We start from the raw sequence: 20,675 nt of genomic DNA, 5'->3' as shown, positions 1-20,675 counted from the left end.
CTTCGTGGTTGAAAACGACGTTAAACACCAAATAAAGAAAGAAAGTCACGTCATTGTGGTCCAATCGCGCTTTGTTTTGTGTTTTCTGGCAATAATATAGAAGGAAACCAAAGTCTCATTATCAGTGACTACATTCATCACAAGTTTGGGTCTACTTCGTTCAAAACGGTTGAGCGAATCGCGTGCAAAAGGAGCCTGTTGCTTCTTCCGTTTCCCTGTCAGCTTATAAGGCATCCATTTTGCGGCCAACTTTTCAAACTGAAGGACATTGTGTAGAATTCTGCTGACTGTTGTATATGAAAGTTTAATTCAGGCACTTTATACTCGTATGTACACGTTTAATCTTAGTTTTGTAAGTTTTGATACAGCAGCTACATTCGTCTTGTTTGAAGAGTTCCCGGAAGTCTTTTTGGCTATTCAGAGTTGTTCCTTTTTTCCCCAGTTTTGATTTCAGTTTTATTTTGTCAGATTGTAGAATATGAAGCAGCTTTGATTTATGGAACTTTCTTCACCTTGTAGAAATTTCCTTTGCGTCATTACCTAGCTACACTCTTGCACAGAAGTGGAGTTGTTCATGTTGCTTGACAAAAGACACCGTTTTGAAGCATAGTTCAAAAGTGACCTTGTTTGATCCCTCGTCATTTATGACGTAGCAACCTAATGACGTCATCTCTGAAAGGTTAACCAGTTAAATGTTTTACCTTTCCAATGATATATTACTTAAGATGATCACTTACCTGAAACATTTATAAAAGTGTGTTGATCATTTTTTTGGGATCATATCTCCTACAAATCACTCGGTTTAATTGCACTAAATATTAAAAATAAAGGCCAAATGATCTCCTTTTTGTGCTCAGCTTTCTCCAGTAACAACTGTGTTTACCTAAGTTAGGAAATAAAAGAATATCACAAAGAAATTTGTTAAAATCTACCAGTAACAAGTACACATGGAACCAAAGTGCCACAGACGTTACAAAACAGTGCCACGTCAGTGACGCACTTTATGCACAACAAAATGGGGACAAACAAACATAAATCACATGGTTGGACTCCTCCATTGAAAAGCTAAGAAAACTCAAAAATAGAAATAAATCAACCGATCGGTTCATCGCCGCAAAAAGTTTTTATACCCAAAACGTCACTGACGTGGCACCATTTTGGGGTGGAATATATTTCGAATATATCTCAAAAAGTATTATCATTAGATATTTGAAAAACAGATTAAACGATAGTTTAAGGCTTCTCTAGCAACTTTGACCAATTTTCAAAACCAAAACAATAAAAACTAGCACACGCGATAACATTCTTAAAAGTTGTCATAAATTGACTTCACACGGCGCGTTCCCAAATGGTATCAAAAACAAAATGGCGGCATGCAAGGGGAGTGAATAAGAGGCAAACGATGAATAGTATGAGTAACTATAAACATCTCTCATGGCATATGTACGGTGAAAAAAGCCGTCAATTCCATTTTGAATTTCAGGCTTAGGTGAGCTTTTATTTTGGAATTGCCCATTACTGACAACAGTGTGTGGTGGCAGCTCATGGTTGATGCATGCTGCCTTTTCAGTAACCTGATTTTTGCTGCATGACCTTCATTTGGATGAGGCGATCCTTCATTGTTGTGGTGACTGTAGGCCGACCATAACATTGTCGTAACTGTACTATGCCAATTGCTTGAAGCCATTCCTTCAGTCCGATGATGTTGAAGTGAGACACTGCAAAATTCTGAACCACTTGCCTGGAAGAAACAACATCGTGTAGCCATCAAACTGCCCTTGCCTTATCCAAGTCGCTCCGTTTTCGTGATAGGGGCATGTTGTTTCATTGAATTATTTTGTCAGTGTGTCATTTTACAAACACATACATGTATTTGTGACTCACGGCCCTTGTGTTAATTCAAAAAGTCAGGTGTCAATCAAATTGTCAAACCCTTGATTTTTGGCGAATATTTTAAAGATTGTGAACATTTCATGACCGGTCCTTAACTGTTTTTGAAGAGTATATGTTTCATATTTTCTTTCTTAAATTTGTCATAACATATTGCATGTGTTTCATGGGTATAAACAATATTTTAACTGCCGGTTGATTGCTTGCATTCAGTGACGCATGGCCGCTTTATCGGTAAGTGATGTGATGTGCATTGTGGGACGCATTGTGGGACACACACAGGAACATCTGCGGACATTAGCAGTCATGCATAACACTATATTGATACAGCCGAATTGATTGTTTTGATGCTATACAGTACCTGCATTGTGAATTATTAATTAACACGTGCGCGTGTATAATAATAATAATAATAATAAATGAACATTTATATAGCGCAACATCATAACTTTACAATTATGCTCTTTGCGCTTGACACATTTAAAATATGATTAAAACACAGTTATACAAGCATTTACATCTACATTCATAGTCAACAACGCTTAATTAAAAGCATACACCATCAAACATACATTACAAAAAAATTCTTCCACTAACTAAGTAATAAAACCATGAATAAAATAGGTAGTGAAAACAATGAAATACCAGCTGAATACCCTTAATCAGACAGAACATGTTATCAACAATACTGAGAAAAAAACCCAGCCCTAGATGGTTATATACATTATCACATTATCACTAAAACAACAAATACACTACATATAGCCTACTGATGGACTGAGAAAACAAAATCAGGGGTTGTATTTCTTGAAGAGGTGTGTTTTAAGTGCTCGTTTGAATGCTTGGGGTGACAGAGTGGCGGATATGAAAGGGGAGAGAATTCCATTGTGTGGGTGCGCAGAAAGTAAAAGTGCGTTGTCCGTCGCATCAGAAGAGGCACGGAGTTGTCTTGCTGGAGAATAGACGTGAGGAGTTCAGAGAATTAAGCAGGAGACGAGCCAGAAAAGAAGTTAAAGCAGAGGGTGGACAGTTTGTAGTCAATGCGGGCTTCAATAGGTAACCAGTGCAGTGTGTGAAGAAGTGGTGTTGCGTGATCTCGTTTTCGTGCTCTGAGAATGAGGCGTGCTGCCGAGTTTTGGACTTTTTGTAGTTTATGCAGGAAGTACAGAGGACAGCCAGAGAGAAGAGAGTTGCAGTAGTCAAGTTTAGAAAGAACAAAGGCACAGACAAGAGTGTTAGTTGTTTGAGAGGAGAGTGTGTGGCGAATGGTGCTGATCTTACAGAGCTCAAAATAAGCTGCTCTACAGACTAAAGATAAATGTTTGTTAAGGGTCATGTCAGATGAAAGGGTGAATCCAAGGTTTCTAGCTGATGGTGAGAAAAGAATGTCGGTGTTGCCCACTTGTACAGAAACAGGTTGGGGAGAGGGAAATGTAGTGTTCTTCTTTTTGCACAGTAAGACTTCAGTCTTATCATCATTCAGCTTAAGTTTGTTATCGACCATCCAAAGCTTAAGTTTGTTATCGACCATCCAAGATTTAACATCAGTGATGCATGTCTGAATGGTCTGGATGGCGGAATGTGTCTCTGCAGGGGGACTGGGTTTATACAGCTGGGTGTCATCAGCAAAAGACTGATTTAAAACAGAATGGTTTTGAATCAGTGTGGAGAGGGGCTTAGTGTACATGATGAAAAGGATGGGACCGAGTACTGAACCTTGAGGAACGCCGAAAGAAAGTGGGGCTGGAGCAGACATCTGGCCATCGACAAGCACAGCCTGGGTCTTGCCAATGAGATGGGACTCAAGCCATGCTAGCGGTGGACCGGTGATGCCGTACAGAGTCTGAAGTCTATGAAGAACGCTGCAGAAAGGTCAAGTAGGGAAAGCACTGACACGTCACCACCATCCAGAGCAGACAGAATGTCACTGATTACTTTAAGTAGGGCTGTTTCAGTACAGTGAGAAGGGCGATAAGCGGACTGAGAATGCGAGATCAAATCATGGGTGTTCAAATATGACAACAGTTTCTTCAAAACTACCTTTTCAAAAACTTTGGACAAGAATGATAAATTAGATACAGGACGATAATTCTTCAAAATATTGACATCAAGACTAGGTTTTTTGAGAAGTGGTTTGACAAGTGCAGTTTTGAACAATGATGGAAAAACACCAGATAACAGGCTATCATTGACAATTTGAGTAAGAGTTATGCGTGTATGCGTGTGTGTGTGTGTGCGTGCGTGTGTGTACGTGCTTGCGTGCGCGCGCGCGCGCGTGTGTGTGTGTGTGTGTGTGTTCAAAATTGACTATTCGACATCTTCAGTCCTCGACCGTTTGTTCTCTCGACATTTTGCTACCAACCTCTGGTCGTGCTCGACCTGTTGTCACTCTCGACGTTGTGACTCTCCACCAACAGTCCACGGCTTTTTGTGTCTCGGCTTTTTGGTTCAGTCAAAGCAATATACCGGGTCATTGATGAAATACCGAGCTTTTTTGTCTTTGTACCACTCAAAGTTGACGCAACACCCTACCGTTTTTGACCACTCATGCAATTGACACCTGCGTCAGGAGAAATGGAACAACACAAGAAGTACGCAAGATATTGAAACACAACAACCTGTCCTGGATTGAAAATTGATTTGTATTTCTCTTTGTATGGAAAAGTTGCCAAGTCGTGCCTTTCTTAAGTTTTCGTCGATTTGTTTATTTTATGGTACCTTACGTTGTTGTTAGTGCGATTTAAGGAAAAGGGGGGGGGGGGTGTCTTTTTTGAGCGGCAATCACGTTATCTTTGTAATGGAAATATTTGATCCGAAAAGTGTACCAGATAGCCAAGTGAATTGCCTTTAATGGCAGAAAGTTTGAATGAAATTACATGGGAATAAAATTTAATGTTTTATCTCGGGTACGAAACTTGATGCAAGAATTGTTTAGCAAAGTTTATGGTGAAATTCCTTTTCAAGATCTCACGCATTCTCTCAACATGCGGTATATTTAATATTTGAGCTTTCTGAATTGGTAATCTATGATTAAGTATACTGAAATGAAAAAAGAAAGCGAAGGCTTCGGGCAAAATGTTGAAATGATTTTCAAATCTAAATAATTTTATATTTGAAACATTTTATGTTGTCATTCAATTCAGATAGCCTTTACTGTATATATTGATCTTTAAGGCAAAGTACAATTTTCAATTTTGCACAGCATCGTGAATTTAACTGGTTATACACACAAAAACAACAACCGTGGTTGAAAACGACGTTAAACACCAAATAAAGAAAGAAAGAAAGAACACAAAAACAACAACAATTAGGCCCAGAGTATTTAGTGTTGATTCAACATATTTTAAATCGGGTGTTTTGTGCATATTTTACATAAAGGCGACGTAAAAAGTGGTACAGAGTATTCGAAAATTGATCATCATTTACATTAATGTTAAAATCCACCAATTTAAACGATAAATGTTACATTATATTGTAAATTTGAACATAAAATAGAAAGTGTCCAAAATCACCTAGAATCATACAAGTTTGGGTCAATTTCCCTAATTTGACAATAATCTAATAAAACGGAGCTGCTATTTTGTTGCTACATTAACACAATTCTATACTTTAAAACCGCACAATACAATTGGTACAACCATTCTATCATATTAACTCAATTTGAATATCAATGGACAACAACAATTTACTACAGATCTTGAAAAGGCTCAACATTGCACGGGAGACTTTATCAAATAATCACATTTTACCCATTTAAACTAATTATAATATTTAAGAAGAAAATATTAAAAGCGAAACACAACCTCCATTTTATGATTTTTAAAATATTCAAATACTGGCAATTTTTGTATGTTAGGCCTATTTGTTAAAAAAAAACACGACTACTTTAGTTTTCCGGTTTTAACCCCCTGCCTCCACTTATCTCAGTATTCAGGAAAAGCATTTTGAGTGATTGTTGTAATGCCTCCTGAGATTTACTTCAGCTGAAATCCATCTCACACGGCATTAAGTCTCAGGAAACATGAATACACGCATGCAGGAAAAAAATATATGGGTAGCGCCGTATGTATGGCAGCTCGCTTTCCCCGGGGAGAAAGCAGCCCGAATTTCCATGAGGGTAACCTCACTGGACTGTAAATCTGATCCAATCCAATCCAATCCAATCCAAATAGTTGTATCATCTGCAGACATCAAGTTATCGTCCGATTCTGTCCAAAATATACTTCGCACACAAAATATGCACGTGAATCATGATTTTTATCTCGTATCCTTAAACTTCAGGGTCCGTGTTATCCAGTTCTCTGGTGACTGCACGTTCTCGTTCATCCGAGTTTCCGTCTTTGCAGCAAACACAGCCTCGTGCACTGCAAGAAGAAACAAGTCGCGTGAAGCAACATCAAAACATTTAGTCAATCTGTCGTCCTGAAAAACAAATTAACAACCCGAGATCAGCCATCATCAAGACTAGTAAGGCTGTTCGACGTTAGACCAGGCTGACTGCGCGGTAAGTTGGTATGCCGTGTAAGTTTAGACTCTAATAAACTCACTAATGTACACAATGTGAAATATATCGTTCACTTTTAGTCGTCCTTTCGACGAAACATGCCGTAAAAAACCACTTTTGTTTAGGGTAGGTGTAGTCAAGGACCTGTGACGTCATACCCAAATAAGGCTCAAATCCAATAAAAAAAACGCTCGCGCTGGACCCGAGTACTCTTCAGACTGGCTCGCTCCCCCAGTATGAAAGTTTTTGTCTTGTGCACGTTTAAGACCAAGTGATTGCTCTGTGTGAATTACAGGCATTCCCTTTGCTATATAACTACATTGCATGCGAGCCGAGGATGTGCGTGGTGACTGGCCTTTCTCTTTTATTTGATCACAGTGAAAAATATACTGCCGACCCTCTTCATAACTGGTGAACTGGTGGCCCACGAAGTTCTTTTACTGTCCTGGCTCGCGGATTCTTGCATTTATCACGCCCCAGGTAGTTTTACCAAATTCTTTAATGTAAAGTGAAGGTAAAAGACTGAAACATATGTAAACAAAGGAAACCATAAGAAAAAATACAAATTAATATGAAAAGAATCAAAACACAGAATCGCGACCTCTAAACCACCGCAGTCGCGACCGAGCAACCAACGCTTGGTAGAAAATGGGATACACAAAAAATCAAATTATTCAAACACACAACGCGCAAAGCCTGGCAAATCGTCTCGCATTGCGATACGCATGCTTTTTACGACGCTATAGTTCTCGTCACTGTGTGAAGCGTTCGGCTGTTCTATCAGCTCAATGGCTGGCTGCTGCTCCGTCTGAATTCGTCCCACCGCCAAGTCGTTTTTGTGGTTTATTTCGCATTTAGGTCCCAGGTAACATTATGAAGTTTTAATACGATCAATCGGACCTATTATCAAGTTAGTGTATCAACTTTTGAACGAACTGCGCCCAGTAGTTTCCCAGCAATAAGCTGTTAAGTCGAGACACACACACACACACACACACAGACACACGATTAAAGTCTGTTGAGCCCAAGTACTAGCGTACTCGGGGATAAACCCATTTTTGAGCAGAAGAAAGGCCGATTTTCAAATACATATACAGGGTGGGCCATAAAAAGTGTCCACATTTTGTTTTGCAATAACTGAGATAGAAATTATTATTTTACAACATGTTTCATTCCACATAGACTACAATGTTAAAGATTTGTATGCACAAAATCTTATCAAAATCTATGCATTTTCAGAGTCACAGAGTCAATAGTTGATGATGTGCTCAATCCATGCTCCGCGTTGTTAAATGACAGCTGCAAGACGAACGTTGAAGTTGTCCACAACCCTTGTAAGCATCTCTGCAGGAATCCTTCTGATCTGTCTTCTGATGCTTTCTTTCAGTTTTTCACTTGTCCTTGGATTGCCTGTGTACACTCTTTCTTTCAAATAACCCCAAAGAAAATAGTCAGCAGGGTTCAAGTCTGGTGAGTATGGAGGCCAGGGATTGTCTGTTCGGCGAGAAAGAAGTCTGTCGCCGGGGAAGTGTTGCCTCAAGTACTCAAGAGTTCTGTTTGAGCAATGAGGTGGTGCTCCGTCTTGCTGGAAGACAACTGTGTAGATGTCAATGTTCCTCCTTCTTCGGATGGCTGGAATAAACTTCCTTTGTAGCATTTCGATGTAACGTTCGGAATTCAGTCACAGGATTTCCGTCATTGTCTTCAAAAAAGAAGGGCCCAACAACCCCTCCTTTGCCAATTGCGCACCACACTGTTACTTTTTCGCGGCTCAGTGGTGGCTGGATGTGTTCATGGGGCTGATTAGGTGCCCAAAATCTCATGTTTTGTTTGTTGACATGTCCACTCAAATGAAAATGGGCTTCATCATTCAACAACGCGGAGCATGGATTGAGCACATCATCAACTATTGACTCTGTGACTCTGAAAATGCATAGATTTTGATAAGATTTTGTGCATACAAATCTTTAACATTGTAGTCTATGTGGAATGAAACATGTTGTAAAATAATAATTTCTATCTCAGTTATTGCAAAACAAAATGTGGACACTTTTTATGGCCCACCCTGTATATTTCTGACCAAAACACTGCTGTTGAACATCTGAGCTACACCACTGAAAAATACATCCTTAACTTTTTGTGTTCAGTGTATGTTTCACTACTTCTCACACAAACCTCTGTAGATTGCTGACGTCATCAAGAGTCTCGGGCAGCTTCGTGCCCATGGTCTCGGGCAGCCAGAGAACGAAAAACCCAACCACCAGGGCAGGACCGCCCATGACGATCAGTGGCAGGGCATTGGCCAATCTTCCTCCCACCAAAATGCCCTGTTTTGACAAAAAAGTAAAAGCAGAGAACTGAGGGGGAAATCGGCGTTTCTTTGTTTCCGTTGTTCTTTGTTTGTTTAGATGCTTGGGAGGTTTTGTTTTGCGTGTAAGATCCCTTTCTATTCCTATCAAGGGGGGTTTGGTAGGGGTGGGTGGGTGGGCTCTTGTTAAAAGCCAAATAATGCATGTTAGGATCCCAAAGGCGGCAGACAATCTAAAACTCAGTAACTTTATTACGTTGACTTTGTAGGAGAAGATTCCTTTGCCCCTGACGACTTTCCCTTGAGCGCGTAACACTCAAAGAGAACACCCCAAATCCAAGTAATACAATGCTAGAATTCAAAAAGTGGCAGACACCATGCAACTCTGTAAGCTTACCACGTCTGCTATGTAGGGGGCGACAATGCTTCCGGACCGTACAATGGTGACGCCGACACCCATCGCTGAAGCTCGAATGACGGTGGGAAAGAGTTCTGCCGCGTAGATATAGGTGGTGGAATACCCCATGCATACGAAGAAGCGGCCAACCGTGGACAAAACGACAACTACCCAATCTGTACGTGAAAGGCAATAAATCAATATTTTAAATCCTCTCAGGATAGTTTTGTGTCGGATCAGAGAATTTGCACAACTACAGAAGGGTGCCATAAGTATTGGTGGCAAACTGCAGAAGGGTGCCATAAGTATTGGTGGCAAACTGCAGAATCAAATTTGGAACGTCGCACAAAAGAAATCACCTCGTCGGATCAAAACAACGGTGCTTGACTTAATGTCACATGTACGTGTTATGACCCTTTTTACCCGGGACGATGTTAAGTGTCCCTTTCGCTGCGAATACAGAGTTGTAAAAATGTCCAGGAAAAAACAACAAGTCGCGTAAGGCGAAATTACTACATTTAGTCAAGCTGTGGAACTCACAGAATGAAATTGAACGTAGTCCGCCGCTAGTGCAAAAGGCAGTGAAAGTGACGAGCCTGTTTGGCGCGGTAGCGGTTGCGCTGTGCTTCATAGCACGCTTTACTGTACCTCTCTTCGTTTTAACTTTGTGAGCGTGTTTTTAATCCAAACATATCATATCTATATGTTTTTGGAATCAGGAACCTACAGGGAATAAGATGAAAGTGTTTTTAAATTGATTTCAAAAATTTAATTTTGATCATAATTTTTATTTGTTTTAATTTTCAGAGCTTGTTTTTACTCCAAATATAACATATTTATATGTTTTTGGAATAATAAAATGATGAAGAATAAGATAAACGTAAATTTGGATCGTTTTATAAAAAAATATTTTTTTTACAATTTTCAGATTTTTAATGACCAAAGTAATTAATTTTTAAGTCACCAAGCTGAAATGCAATCCGAAGTTCGGCCTTTGTCGAAGATTGCTTGGCCAAAATTTCAGTCAATTTGATTGAAAAATGAGGGTGTGACAGTGCCGCCTCAACCTTTACAAAAAGCCGGATATGACGTCATCAAAGACATTTATCGAAAAAATGAAAATAATGTTCGGGGATATCATACCCAGGAACTCTCATGTCAAGTTTCATAAAGATCGGTCAAGTAGTTTACTCTGAATCGCTCTACACACACACGCGCACACACACACACACATACACACACACACACACGCACACACACACACACACACAGACACACATACACCACGACCCTCGTCTCGATTCCCCCTCTATGTTAAAACATTTAGTCAAAACTTGACTAAATGTAAAAAGCTGGCATTTGGGCAGAAGCAACTTACAGTACAGACAAGAAAAGCTAGAACACCTCAATAGCAGACGTCAACAGTGCCTGGAATAAACCAAGTTTTACTCGTGACCGGAAATCTCAAGCAAACAAACAAACAACAAACACAACTAGCTAATCAAAACTTGACTAAATGTAAAAACCAGCCAGTCATCTAAACAAACAAGCGAGCAGCCAAATAACAATTACATTCTTTCATTCATCCGTATATGAGGCACCCTGGCCAAAGCTTACAGTCACACGCGAGAACGAAATGTAATGTTTGACATGACACGAACAAACAAACAAACCAAGCAAACAAAGGCTAAGACATAGACATACGGTCACCTTAAAAAAAAAATAGATCCATAAAATAATCCACACAAAAAACAACACCAGACATAAACAAGTCTCGTAAGGCGAAATTACTACATTTAGTCAAGCTGTCGAACTCACGGAATGAAACTGAACGCACTGTATTTTTTCACCAAGAGAGTACAGCCGCTTCGTCAATCCCCGCGTGAAGGAAATCGCTCACCTTCCACGTGCAAAACGTAGTGATATTGACACGCCAGATTAGCGCGGTAGCGTATTGTGCTAAGCAGGAAAGCGCGCTTTTCTGTATTCTTGTTAACTTTCGGAGCTTGTTTTGAATACAACCTATCATATCTATATGTTTTTGGAATCAGGAAATGATAAAGAATAAGATGAAATCATTTTTGGATCGATTTCTTAAATTTTAATCGTAAGACTAATTATTCTATTTTCGTTAATTGCGATCACATTTTAAGAGTAAACATGACATATGTATATATTTTTAGATTCAGAATGTGATGAAGAATACGATGCAATCAATTTTATATCTGTTTGCAAAAAATTGATTTTAATGACAACTTTAATGAGCAAACTCATCAATTAATTTTTAAGCCTCCAAGCTGAAATGCAATACCAAAGTCCGGCCTTCGTCGAAGATTGCTTGGCCAAAATGTCAATCAATTTGATCAAAAAATGAGGGTGTGACAGTGCCGCCTCAACTTTTACAAAAAGCCGGATATGACGTCATCAAAGACATTTATCCAAAAAATGAAAAAAAACGTCTGGGGATATCATACCCAGGAACTCTCATGTCAAATTTCATGAAGATCGGTCCAGTAGTTTACTCTGAATCGCTCTACACACACACACACACATACACCACGACCCTCGTCTCGATTCCCTGTCTCGATGTTAAAACATTTAGTCATTACTTGACTAAATGTAAAAACAAACAAACAAACAAACCTGGCGCATTGGCAAGAGCGGGAACAACGGAAGCCACGCACGCTGCGCCCCCTATGAGTGTAGAGGCACAAGTGACGCACTTCCGGCCTAGACGATCCAGGAGAAAGTAGGGCAAAACTAGACCTATCGTCTCCGAAGCCACGGTGATCAGGTAGTTGATGTAGATATCGCCGGACAGATTGGTTATATTGTACATTAAGGCGTAGTAAATGACGTTCAGCATATACCTGAAATGTGTTCATAAGCGGTACATAAAGGTGTCATAGAATGCTGTGGTAGGTGCTTGTAATGTCGACAGTATAAGAGACTGCTTTTTCTAACTGACTAACTAATTAATGAGTAACTAACTAGCTAACTAACTAACTAACTAACTAACTAACTACTAAAACTGAACTTAATGACCAATGGATAGAGATTTTAGGCAAAGCCTAATCTTACAACCTGTCCCTCATACAAACACTTAATACAGACGCAACTAATATAGATAGTAAGAAGGAAAAAGGTTATAGTTTCTACAGACGCACATCATATTACACATTAACGAGCAAACTAACGAGCAAACTAATGAGCAAACTAACAAGCAAACTAACGAGCAAACTAACGAGCAAACTAACTAACTAACTAACTGAGTTACTATAACTAACTAACGAGGAAATGTACCGACTATTAAACCACACATAAACAAACTAAGTTACTTAACGCTAAAACTCCACCTTTCCTCCTGTCTCGAAACAAAATAAACAATAGAAGTCAACAAAAAGAAACGTCGAACGCGAGATGAGTGCAATTTTAAGCCAGCCAAAACAACTTGTCAGCGGAGCTTCCGGTCACCTAACCCATCAACCCACCACTTACTAATCATCCGGACAATATATTCTTCAAGTAGTTTGCCTTAATTTTGCGCTATGTCTTTGTTTTCGCCCCTAGCAGTCAGTTTTTGCTAGCTTGCAGATTTCTATTTCTGCAAACAACGTGTTGCGCCTGCTAGACGTACGGGAACACGTCCTCATTCAAAAATATGAATGAATCGACACTTTGAAGCTGAGGAATGTTCATCCCGTATGAACAAGGATAGGCGTTGCAGCCACAGCTCTATGTGACTGTGGCGAGGATGAACAAACTCCCCAGCACGTTTCACAAGCGCGCCCTCTCCATGCCCCCCTGGGCGACCTGACCTGGACAGAGAGGACAACTCCCGATGCAAAACTTTGGGGAACTGTGGAAGACCTGCGCCAAACTTGCGAGTTCATAAGATCAGCAGGCCTAAGATTATTAGGGACACAACCGTCGAACGCTGAAGAAGAAGAAGAAGTACATTCATTGAATTAATTAGCATCGTTACGGATCATGTTCGAGTACATCATTGCAAGGGCGTCTAAGCCACAGAGCATCGAAGGCCATCGTTTACAGGCAGGCAGGGTGTGCCGAAGAAAATTTTTCATTTTTATGTAATATCTTAATGGACAATAAAGTGCTGTTATTGATATTGTTATTGTTATTGTTGAACTACGTATCAAGGCACACTCCTTCCTATGTACATGGTTGGGCTCACCATTCACACCTGCTAAGGCTTACTACATTTATTTTCATTTACTCTAGTATCCTAATGCTGGGAAACTCGGATCGCTTCCTCCCAGTGGGAAGCTAGCAGCAACAGAGTCGCGCTACCCAGGTGTGTGTGTGTTTAGGTGTAATCAGCCACCTGCACTTATGGCACAATGACTGAGGTCTTATACGTGCCACTTTAGTGACACGGGGGTGGGACATGGATACCGTCTCAGAGTCTGCACATGAAGTTGACCCATGTCCGTCCCTGCCGGGATTCGAACCTACGACCTTAGGATCACAAGTCCAGTGCTCTACCAACATAATATAAATTGACCGCGCGACCGCCTTCTGTGAGGAATGAGGATTTAACACACACAACATTGTTCTCAACGGACACACAGTCATGGTAATCTGTTAAATTCATGCACACACAAATTGTGGAGGGATTTTCTCATCCAATTTAAAAGAATGGCCACAGACCACAGAGATGCCCCATCCTAGAGAACCTGAGGAAAACCGTGTGGCCAACTGCAGTCCCCCTCCGCTGTCAGCTGTACGGAGGAAAGGAGTACCTGGAGAAGACAGTAACATTTGTCTCGCTGTCCGGGCTGACAATATAAGACGTGTGATCGACAAGAAGAAGAAGAAGAAGAAAAAAAAAGAGAAAAGAATGGCCAGATCTAAGATGGTGAAAGGACCCGGTAGCTCAGTTGTTAGAGCACTGAACTTGTGATCCTAAAGGTCGGAGGTTCGAATCCGGGCCGGGACGGACACGGGTCAGTTTTATGTGCAGACCAACAGACTGTAGCCATGGCCCACCCCCGTGTCACCTCCTTGGCGCGTAAAAAACTCGGTCATTCTGCCATAAGTGCAGGTGGCCTATTCGACCTAAACACGCATACACATGTGTAGTTTATCTAAAGTCGGGGTAAACCCCGGGAACATGCCCCTAATGGCTTTGCTGTGAAGGCGTTAACCTTGAATTTCTCTCAAGAAGAAGAAGAAAAGAATGGCACGATCTGAGATGGTGAGTAGAACGCGTTCAATCATGGAAGAGCTGCGTACCGATAACTTACATGTTGCTGAAGACAACGACAAAGCGCACGATCAGCTCGCGAGACTTGAAGAGGTGAATGAAGCTCAGGCTGACCTGCTTCTCCACAAGGCTCTTGCTGACGTCATCAACATCAGGCAGCTTGGTTTTGTTGGAGGAGGCGATCTTCTCCAGGATGAGCAGAACTTCCTTTTCGCGACCCTTGGAGGCCAGCCAGCGGGGAGACTCCGGGATCAACCTGGGGAGGATTGTTTTTAACAAATCATCTCTATGTACAAAAGCACGTTTTCACCCCCCACCGTGACAAATGTTTGGCAGATCAGACGGTCTGATTATACAGTTTTCAGTTATGTTTCTTTTTTAATGTGTGTGTGTGTGTGTGTGTATGTGTCTGATTGTGTGTGTATGTGTATGTGTGTGTGTGTATGTGTATGTGTGTATACGTGTGTGTGTCCGATTATGTGTGTGTTTGTGTGTGTGTGTGTGTGTGTGTGTGTGTGTATGTGTCTGGTTGTGTGTGTGTGTGTGTATGTGTGTGTGTGTATGTGTGTATACGTGTGTGTGTCCGATTATGTGTGTGTATGTGTGTTTGTGTGTGTGTAATCTTTACATCCCTTTCATCTTATTTTACCTTTATTTTCCTTCATTGTAACTTGCAAAAGAATAGTCATTTTGAAGAATTACCAACAGTAGGCCAACATCACAAAGCTTAATTCTGACACTTACCACCAGTAAGCCAGCAGCACATAGCTTGGCAGTCAAATATCATATAATAATTACTACCAGTAAGCCAGCAGCACACAGCTTGGCAGTCAAATATCATATGACACTCACCACCAGTAAGCCAGCAGCACACAGCTTGGCAGTCAAATATCATATGATAATTACTACCAGTAAGCCAGCAGCACATATAGCTTGGCAGTCAAATATCATATGGCAATTACCACCAGTAAGCCAGAAGCACACAGCTTGGCAGTCAAATATCATATGACAATTACCACCAGTAAGCCAGAAGCACACAGCTTGGCAGTCAGATATCATATGACAATTACCACCAGTAAGCCAGAAGCACACAGCTTGGCACAGAAACAGCAATCTCCAAGTATCTCCAATTTCGGATGAAGTAGGCGAACAGGAGCAGCAGAAACGCCCCCACACACCACACCAGTTCAATGAAGGTCCCTGCGAACACTCGTTTCGAAGGTCCCACGATCTCCATGCCTGCACAAGATAACAGTAATACAGAGTGCATCGGATTGCCTCAAAGACCTAGATGTTTGCAACAGTTGTCCTAACGACGATGGCAAACATGATAGTATACCTATGACTGTTGTAACTTACAGTTGATAACCCATAGGCTGAGTTCATCCATCTAACAGTTGATAACCCATAGCCTGAGTTCATCCATATAACAGTTGATAACCCAAAGCCTGAGTTCATCCATCTAACAGTTGATAACCCATTTAACAGTTGATAACCCATAGGCTGAGTTCATCCATCTAACAGTTGATAACCCATAGGCTGAGTTCATTCATCTAACAGTTGATAACCCATAGCCTGAGTTCATCCATCTAACAGTTGATAACCCATAGCCTGAGTTCATCCATATAACAGTTGATAACCCATAGCCTGAGTTCACCCATCTAAGAGTTGATAATCCATAGCCTGAGTTCATCCATCTAACAGTTGATAACCCATAGGCTGCGTTCATCCATCAAACAGTTGATAACCCATAGTCTGAGTACATCCATCTATGCACACGGCCATCCATCCATCCGTCCATTCTACACTCATCCATTCAAACATCCATTCATTTACCCACCCACCAACCCATCCTTCCGCCCATCCATCCATCCATCCATCCATCCGTCGTCATTGTCAACGTCTTCTTCTGGCAAAGTCGTGTTGACACATCACGACAAAAGCCAATGCAACTGACCTATGACCAAGCCGTTGACCCAAAGAGTCATTCGAGCAAGGCCGATGAGGAAACGACAGAAGTTGAGAACGATGAAGTTGGTGGTGAAAGCGATGCCAAACCCCCCACTCATCAGGGCTAGGGCTCCAATGTAGAACGGCAGCTTTCGGCCAAACCTGGGGACAGACTCTCATATGTTTGTGTTTGTTTCGTTCATGAGCTGAAACAACCACGGATTTTATGTGTATGGCCGTTTTTACCCCGCCATTTAGGAAACCATAGGCCGCTTTCGGGGGAGACTCTGATATACTGATCCCCCCATCCGCACCCTCTCCCATCTCTCGGTCTCGAATAGCAGCTAGCATCTGCTGAAGGGACATTAAAACCCAAAAACCTCTCCCATCTCTGGTTGGAGAGAGGAGAGTAAATTAAAGTCAGTAATTTGAAGTTAATTCAACGTTCCCATGAACTCATTTTGTGTTAAGTAGATTATTAGACAAACAAAATGAAAAGTCATCGCGACTGTGCATGCAAGTGCAATATTTTGGTGTGACAGAAATCCAGATTGCAATGCAAGTATGCAGAGTATGTATGTTTGTCTAGTTGATTTCACAGCGAAAGTCTCAGGGCTTGGAACCATGAACACACGCATGCAGGAACAAGAAAAAAATGGGTAACGTCGTAAACTGTATGGCAGCTCGCTTTCCCCAGTGAGAAAGCTGCCCGAATTTCCAAGACGCTAACCTCACAGGACTACATATGACATCTTATTCTTATCTTTATTTTATCCTTATTCCTTACCTGTCTGCGGCGAGTCCACTGACACCCGTACCGATAAGTGTCCCAATTTCGGCCACCACGTTTGAAGTGGAGCGAAACACACTGCGGTCACAAACCAAGCTGAACTGAAAAGAAGATGTTTTCTTTGGCCACTTCTCTCGACATTCATACAAGTACAACGGGAGATAATGCAAGGTTTGTAGTTTTCCCTGCATATTTGACGAATTGACCAAACATATTTTTTGCAATTTTGGGAAGTTGAAGAGCACATTACTTCCCGTGTAAACAGTGTGGCTCACCGTCTCAGACCTGGCCAGACTTTTAACATGGGACAATTCCATCCCTCCACTTGGTCACATACCATACATGAACAGTCTGGTTGGTGTCTGTGCACCGTGGGACATTTTCAATTCATTAATTGTGTAAAAGATACTAGTGGCTTTGTCAGATTTTGGTTCATCAAAAAAAGTCCAGCATGCATGGCTTTATCATTGTCTTTTCCTAAACTTGTTTTTGCCAGAGCGATATCTGGTTACATCATCCTTTTTTTTAAATTTAAATTTTTATTTTTATTTTGGGCGAACGCTCAGCAAAACGCCCTACAATTTTATTAACATAGGCACATCATTTCATGACGGAAAACAGCGTTTAGTTGCATAATCTACCGTCGTTATCAGACTCAAATTAAGTCCATAAAATATTCACACACAAAACAATTACTGCAGTAAGCTTGACATGGAATTTCATAGCTGGTCGTGAGATGTAACCACTGTGAATTTGTTGTTGTTGTTGTTGTTGTTGTTGTTGTTGTTGTTGGTTGTTGTTGTTGTTGTTGTTGTTGTTGTTGTTGTTGCTTTAACTTATCTTTTATTAAAGCAAAATGTAAATAAAAGTCATTGAATAGGACTAACCACTCCGGTATAAACCAGACAGTTTATCTAAACAAGAAATAGCAATGCTTACATAGGTTAGATCATAATTATAACACAGATTGAAAAAAGAAAGAAAACATTCTAAGAAAACGTTTTGATCTTACATCGGTGGCTATGGTACTCTCAAAAACGGAATGGTCGAAAACCCATCTCTGGCATTTTGAGACTGCAGCACGATTGTATGACACGTTACCAATCCCTTCTTCAACCGATGTCATCCTTGTGACGTCACTGGCGTTTTTCCTGACATCAAAGATGACGTCACTGTAGACGTTGCATTTTGACCACTGCCCGTTCTCCGAGGGAATGGACTGGTTGAGAAGGGCAGCGTGTGTTTCATTGGTGACGTGGTAGTGGTCATGCGGGTAGCCAGGGATTGCACATCTTTCAGTGACAACAACAAATAAAGCATCTGAGCTTTGGAATGCAGCAAGCCTATATCGGACAATACAACATGCCCCAACAAGAAAGGTTAAAGAAGCAAACAGAAAAACCAGCAACCCTACAACAGACCCACCCACCCAACCAACCAGCCAAACAAAACCACCAATAAGGTAAACAACAAAAAACTGGCATCAAACCAAATTATCAAAACAGATTATACAACAAGAAATTCCTCCGAGGTAGGAAAAACACCCCCGTTGGTCAAAGGGAAATAACCATTCTCACTGCCACCAACTGAGAAGGTTATTTCCCTTTGACCATTAATATGTCCCGCTATAAGTCCTTGTAGAATCTTAATCCACCAATAACTCCATAACCGTGTGTTTGACTGGTCCCAATTTTTGTAAGGACCGTCTCAGGAATGTATAGAACCTGTTCACCAAGTTTGGTGACGATCGGTCCGTTCATTCTTGAGATCTATATGCGAACACAAACACACACCCAAACAAACAAACAAACACATCGAGCGAATCCTATACACACCCCTATACCGGGGGTGTAAAGACAGACAGACATCCTGATAGCCACATACACCGATGGAGAGATATATTTCTTCTCTTCTTCTTCCTCTGCGTTCCCAGAAGAGAGATACATTATCATATTGTCTTCTAAGTTCGTGTGCTGAGACTCTCATTTAAAAAAAAAAATGTGTGCACGAATCGGATTTTGCGAGTATATCATCACCCCTCCTCCCACACCTTTATTCCCCCCGTCCCTGCCCCTTATTTAGACATGTGCACATATACAGATGCTGCTTATGGTTCCAACCGTAGTACTAGTCACACACATAACCTGTGTCCGAGTATGTTAAAATATAGACGCTGACATTTGGTTCCAGCGTATTTATTATTCCTACTACCTGTGTGCGGGTATGTTTAGGATGAAGACACTGCTCATCGTTTCAAAGGAAGAGAAAATGATAGGTAGACAGGCCAGCAGGTAGACCCGCCTCTGGTACCACCCAAACTCTCCGATCTCTCGCAGTACGTCGTCAAACTTCATGGCTGCGAAGAGGCGTGACGAGCTCGTTCATGTGTGAACAGAAAGAAAGCGACTCCAATCTTTGATACAAACAGTGATTTTTAGCCTTGTTTTACGTGAACATTATTCGTTAGTTTATTTCTCTCGGGACTAGGAGATACAGCTTATTGGCATGCATTGCTAACCTGCAGTTATAGCTCACGGCCGACCATTATTTGAGGAAAGTTGAGATAAACATCTATTTTTTATTAGCGGCAGGGACCCGGACAATATAACTCTAAACTGGTCGCTTCTGATTGACATTTTAACTAGCGAATACTAACTTTCGTTCACATGGTCCCTTACTTGAATTAATGGCAGAAAAACAGAAGAAATCGGTACTCACCAACACAAAGACAGAACAAAGACAAAGTCGAATTTTCGCCAATGGAGGCAATTCGGGAGAAGGAGTACACAGGCAAACAGCAAGTTTAAACGACCGTACTTTGTCACAGTTGGCACAATAAATGTTTGTCAGCTCATGTTTGAGAGCAGCCAGTAGGAGTATCTATTTGCTACTCATTTGAACAAGTGCACACAAGCCACAATACGTTGAACAAACACGATCGTCTACACAGATAATTCGCAGCGCGTTCTTTACTGAAACAAACCAAACTTGCAAACTACAATTTAATTTTCTATACAGCACACTTGTTGTCTAGAACTAGAAAAAAACGCACACAACAAACACACACAAAAGAAATGTAGTATTGCAACACAACACCTTGTAATTACAGGGCCGGACTAGGCGAAGAGGAGGGGGGGGGTTGCCAGTGGTGGCCCAGGGGGATGTCCCCCCTGACGGCAGGGGCGGATCAGTTCATTTTATGACTGGTTTTTTTCAAAAGTATATTGTGAAGATATGGGTGTGAAGGCGCGAAGCGCCGAGCCGACGGCGCGAAGCGCCTAGCTTGCTAGGGGGGTCCGGGGGCATGCCCCCCCGGAAAATTTTGAAAAAAAGGATGCAAAATGGTGCAATCTGGTGCATTCTGAGGATGATCATTACCAGTTTCAGGCAGCAGATTTTGTCACTGATTAATACCCCAAAAATTGAAACTCAATGTAAAATAAAGAAATGCATACCTCATTCAATATTTTTATTTTTTGGCTGGGGGGGGGGTCCGGAAACCCTAGAACCCACCCCACCCACCCCTCGTTGTGGGGGTCAGGGGGCGAAGCCCCCTGAAGCTGACGGGTAGGTCATATTCTGAGATAGGAAAATGGTCGCTCCTTGGCA

The 20,675-nt window shown here is 41.3% G+C and overlaps 1 protein-coding gene across 3 annotated transcripts; it reads right to left on the bottom strand.

Moving 5' to 3' along the window:
* Window positions 1-3,599: 3,599 nt before the first annotated feature.
* LOC138962913 (organic cation transporter protein-like) lies at window positions 3,600-20,036 on the bottom strand. 3 transcript variants are annotated; one of them, XM_070334874.1, is made up of 11 exons: window positions 19,785-20,036; window positions 19,278-19,442; window positions 18,079-18,358; window positions 17,064-17,167; window positions 16,284-16,438; window positions 15,397-15,565; window positions 14,441-14,582; window positions 11,743-11,969; window positions 9,100-9,275; window positions 8,570-8,721; window positions 3,600-6,254 (listed from the first exon to the last, which is right to left on the bottom strand). In XM_070334874.1, the coding sequence occupies exons 2-10, from the start codon at window positions 19,418-19,420 to the stop codon at window positions 8,591-8,593; spliced, it is 1,527 nt and encodes a 508-aa protein (XP_070190975.1). In that variant the 5' UTR covers window positions 19,421-19,442; window positions 19,785-20,036; the 3' UTR covers window positions 3,600-6,254; window positions 8,570-8,590. The 3 variants fall into 3 exon arrangements, with proteins under 3 accessions (XP_070190975.1, XP_070190974.1, XP_070190976.1); XM_070334873.1 differs by having other exon boundaries at window positions 14,367-14,582; window positions 19,785-20,033; XM_070334875.1 differs by lacking the exon at window positions 19,278-19,442 and having other exon boundaries at window positions 14,367-14,582; window positions 19,785-20,030.
* Between the last annotated feature and the right edge of the window lie 639 nt (window positions 20,037-20,675).

The sequence above is a fragment of the Littorina saxatilis genome, linkage group LG3, assembly GCF_037325665.1.
Source record: "Littorina saxatilis isolate snail1 linkage group LG3, US_GU_Lsax_2.0, whole genome shotgun sequence".
In the NCBI taxonomy this organism is placed as follows: domain Eukaryota; kingdom Metazoa; phylum Mollusca; class Gastropoda; order Littorinimorpha; family Littorinidae; genus Littorina; species Littorina saxatilis.
The sequence above is the reverse complement of the archived record's forward strand: the minus strand, read 5'-3'. Positions and strand labels throughout refer to the sequence as shown.